The sequence below is a fragment of the Pinus tabuliformis genome, chromosome 3_1 (genome assembly GCF_031772625.1).
Source record: "Pinus tabuliformis cultivar Carrire ecotype Pingquan chromosome 3_1, CPIR1, whole genome shotgun sequence".
Lineage (NCBI taxonomy): Eukaryota > Viridiplantae > Streptophyta > Pinopsida > Pinales > Pinaceae > Pinus > Pinus tabuliformis.
Window position 1 is genome coordinate 854,271,193 of NC_142301.1, and position 4,185 is coordinate 854,275,377.

Genomic DNA, 4,185 nt, shown 5'->3' on the forward strand with positions numbered 1-4,185 from the left:
ATAACATCTGGTTTTTTTTTTTTTCCTTTATTATGACAGGTTCCTGTAACTTCCATGTATATTGATCTTTATATCATCTTAATATAATCTATGTTGCTTTTTTTCTCTGAAAAAAAAAAAAAAATCAGAGATATGTCAAAAAAAACACTTTAAAATTTTAAATATTTAATTTATAGACTTCTTCTTACTTGAAAAATTAATTTGAAAAAATAAAAAACTTTAGTTTTTATTTTCTTTATAAACAAACTCCATAATACTTATTACCCAACGTTTTTAGTCAATAATACAATTGCTTATCTGGAAACAGGCTGCGGGAAGACATTGATCGCAGTCCTGCTAATAAAGGAAATTGGGTGTGAGTTGATTGAGCGAAAAGAAAAAGGAATTATAATTTTCCTAGCACCCACCGTTAGCTTGGTCGAGCAGGTAATGCATATTCCACCTTTAACATTAGAAATATATTTTTGGGAAGAAAAGGAGAAGAGGAGAAAGTCAGCCTAATGGGACTTTTCTATGCAATATGCAGCAATTCGAGGTGATTAAATTAAACAGCCACTTCAAAGTAGCGGAATACTTTGGTGCCAAGGGTGTTGACAATTGGACTATTGACAAGTGGACTGTTGAAATAAATTCACATGAGGTATTTTGATGAAATGCTACACTCATTTTCTAGAATGTTTGCTTTACTTACTAAAGTCTGTTAGATAGCTGAATAGATGGTCTGTGTTTTTGTGAGTCATTTTTTAATGTAATTTATCTCCAGGTCAACTGCGGTTGTTTCAACTTTTAGGGGAATGGATCCTGATATGCTTTCATAATTCTGTTTAGTAGGTGGTGTATATTTTTGGTAAAGACTAAGACCTTTTGTTTTGCCACTCTAATCTCTATCAGGGCCAGATGTGGGCTTCTTAGTCAGAACTTTGTCCACTTCCTGAATTTACTGTGGTCTCTTTGTTGATTCATCAGATCTCATCTTCGGCATTGGACACCGGAATTATGACGGAAGTCCTTGACACATACATCAATAGCGTTTTCTTCTTTTGTACTCTTCTATAGTGAATTGATACTGTGGCATCTGTCTGCCCTTCTCAGGACGTCTCAACTCTTATCATTGTTTGCATCTTAAAAGCTTCTTGTATAATTTGTCTAAATTCCTTTTACATCATGCCTTTTTTACTTATATAAATTTGTTACATAGCTACCTAGACGGGTCTGTGTTCGGAAAATCATTCCCAATATATTTTGCCTCTATTAGGCTTGTTTCATTTTTTAGGGGAGTGGAGCCTAATCTGTTTTATTCATCCTGTTTATTAGTTGGCGCATAGTTTTGGAAAAGACTGAGACCTTTGACATTCTATCAGGAGCAGATGTAGGCTTCTTGAATTATTCATGGACACTTTATTGATTCATTGGATCTCATGTTCAGCATTAAACGGCCGTGTTATGACTGAAGTCATTGACTGATTATAACAGTTGTTTGTTTTCTTCATAATCTTAAAGAGTATATTCAGACTGTGGCATATGTCTATCATTTTCAGGGTGCGTTAATTTCTGTCATTGTTTGCATCTTGAAAGATTTTAGTACAACTCTACGTTCCTTATCTGTTTTCTTAACCTTTTTTACTAGGTTGTGCATAGTTTTGGAAAACATTAGGACCTTTTGTTTTGCTACTCAATCAATGCCAGCTGTAGGTTCCTATGTCAGACTTTTGTCAAATCTTGAAATTATTTATGGTCACTTTGCTGATTCATTGAATCTCATGTTCAAGATTCAACACTGGTATTATGATTGACTGATACTTAACTATTTTTGGTATTTTGAATTATTTCAGGATCTATGCACAACAAATCGGAAGTGGCTCAGGGAGGAGCTCGTTGCAATTGTTGAGTCGCAGATCTTATTTTCTTTCCCTTTATTTTAGTTTAAATTATGTTTCTTTGTTTTGACTGATGCCGAACGAACCATTTTTAATAATCCTATCGGCCTCTCTTTGTACCTTTTGGGACAATTGCTAGTACTTATTACCCAACGTTTTTAGTCAATAATTCTTAATATTCACAATTGAAACTGATTCTTAATATTCACAGTTGAAAGGAAAATGACCCAGATACAAATTTCGCTTCATTCTCATATAATTTTACATTTAAAAAAAAAAAAAAAACAAAAAACAAAAAAAACTCTTCGCTAAATTAGTTATCATATATCGGAAAAATGTGAGATTACATTTTCAGTTTGATCTTTGTGAGAACCTCCATCTACCACTATATGATATCAAGGTTGTAAATATCAAGAATGTATTACCACGAATCTCGAGAAAGGACGAAAACGGAAGATTTGTGATTGCTTGATTACTTAATTTATTGGAAAATTTAACAAACTATTGCACGATACCCTTTTCAGGGAGATGTGCACATGCAAAGCGAGCATTACCAATAATAACCAAATATTTGGCTTTGGAATTCTGTTCTCCTTCAATCACTGCAGGGGAACGCTCCTCAGGACAACTGTTTCGACAGTGAGACCCGGCCCGAATCCAAACAGAACTCCCACATCCAATCCTTCTCCGGTGGTCGAACACCCATTCTGCCGAGACGACTTCCTCATCTCGTCCAAGATGAAGTGCACGCACGCGCTTGACATGTTTCCGTATTCGCTTAGTACTTGCCTCGTCGCTCTCAGTTTCTTGGGATCCAGATTCAGCTTTGCCTCCACCTGATCCAGAATGGCAGGGCCTCCGGGGTGGGCGATCCAGAATAACTGGTTCCAGTCGGAGATTCCAAACTGCTGGAACGCCTCCACCAGACTTTTTTCGATGTTCTTCGAGATGAGCCCCGGGACGTCCTTGAGAAGGTGGAATGTGAGGCCGACCTCTCTGAGATGCCCGTCAATGGCTCCGTCGCTGTCGGGAAGAATGGTCTGTGCAGTCCACATCAGCTCAAAACAGGGCTTCTCCACTTGAGGGACAGGATCGGCTCCCACGATGAGCGCAGCCGCACCGTCGCCGAAGAGGGCTTGGCCGACCATACTGTCGAGGTGAGTGTCAGAGGGGCCACGGAAGGTAACAGCCGTGATTTCACTGCAGACGACCAGAACCCGAGCTCCCCGATTATTCTCGGCGAGATCTTTAGCGACGCGGAGAACGGTGCCTCCGGCGAAGCAGCCCTGTTGGTACATCATGACTCTCTTAACGCTGGGGCGGAGGCCAAGAAGCTTTGTCAGCTGATAGTCAGCTCCGGGCATGTCGACTCCACTGGTAGTGCAGAAAACGACATGAGTAATCTTGGACTTGGGCTGCCCCCACTCCTTGATGGCTTTGGCGGCCGCTTCTTTTCCAAGCCTGGGCACCTCCACCACAACCATGTCCTGCCGTGCATCCAGCGACGGCGCCATGTACTCGCAGACGTTGGGATTCTCCTTGAGAATCTCCTCCGTCAAGTACATATATCTCTTGTTTATTGCCGATTTGTCGCCTGCAACAGACGCGAGATTATAAACATATTCTGATCAATGCTATCACATATGATTTACACGAATGAAATTGAAATTGAGATTAGATGGGATTTAGTTCTTACACATTCTTCTGAATTTCTCCTTGAGCTCTGTCATATGCTCGCTGTTAGTGATTTTGAAGTAGTAATCGGGGTAACTGCTCTGGTCGACGGCATTAGGGGGAGTGGCAGTGCCGATAGCGAGGATTGTTGCCGGGCCATCTGCCCTCTGAGCCTTTCTGAATGCCTCTAAATCCAAACCCAAAGTCCCAGGCATGCTTGCTCGCTCTTCTATTCTGATAAGCAACAAAAAGAGCAGGCGCGCTTGCTTCCTTGAGAAAACGAAGGTATAGAGTATAAATTATATAGGAGTTCCAGCTACCTGCTGTGGGTCTGGGGCAGGTAGAAGGAAAAGAGGTTGGAATGCAAGCACGTTGCCCGCAAACTCCCTGGCATAGATCGGAAGGATTCGTCGCCTGCTTCAAGTTGGGAGCAAAGAAAGGCAGGTGGGGAGAATTGATGTGCAGGTGAAGGTGCGAAGAGAGGAGTGGTTAGAATGTAATACACGTGCCTCGAGACTCCATGTTGAAAGGTGGACGCGAGACTTCCTGTTGAGAGGCGGACGCGTTGTTGCGTGCGGACCATACGAAGAAAGAAAATAAAGTTGAGTTCAGAAGGCAGGGCGTCAATTCAGGG

At 41.1% G+C, this 4,185-nt stretch overlaps 1 protein-coding gene across 1 annotated transcript; it reads right to left on the minus strand.

Moving 5' to 3' along the window:
* Positions 1-2,318: 2,318 nt before the first annotated feature.
* On the minus strand, positions 2,319-3,950 carry LOC149190244 (chalcone synthase 7-like). The gene is made up of 2 exons (XM_089412082.1): positions 3,574-3,950; positions 2,319-3,471 (listed from the first exon to the last, which is right to left on the minus strand). The coding sequence occupies exons 1-2, from the start codon at positions 3,764-3,766 to the stop codon at positions 2,477-2,479; spliced, it is 1,188 nt and encodes a 395-aa protein (XP_089268208.1). The 5' UTR covers positions 3,767-3,950; the 3' UTR covers positions 2,319-2,476.
* Positions 3,951-4,185: the final 235 nt, after the last annotated feature.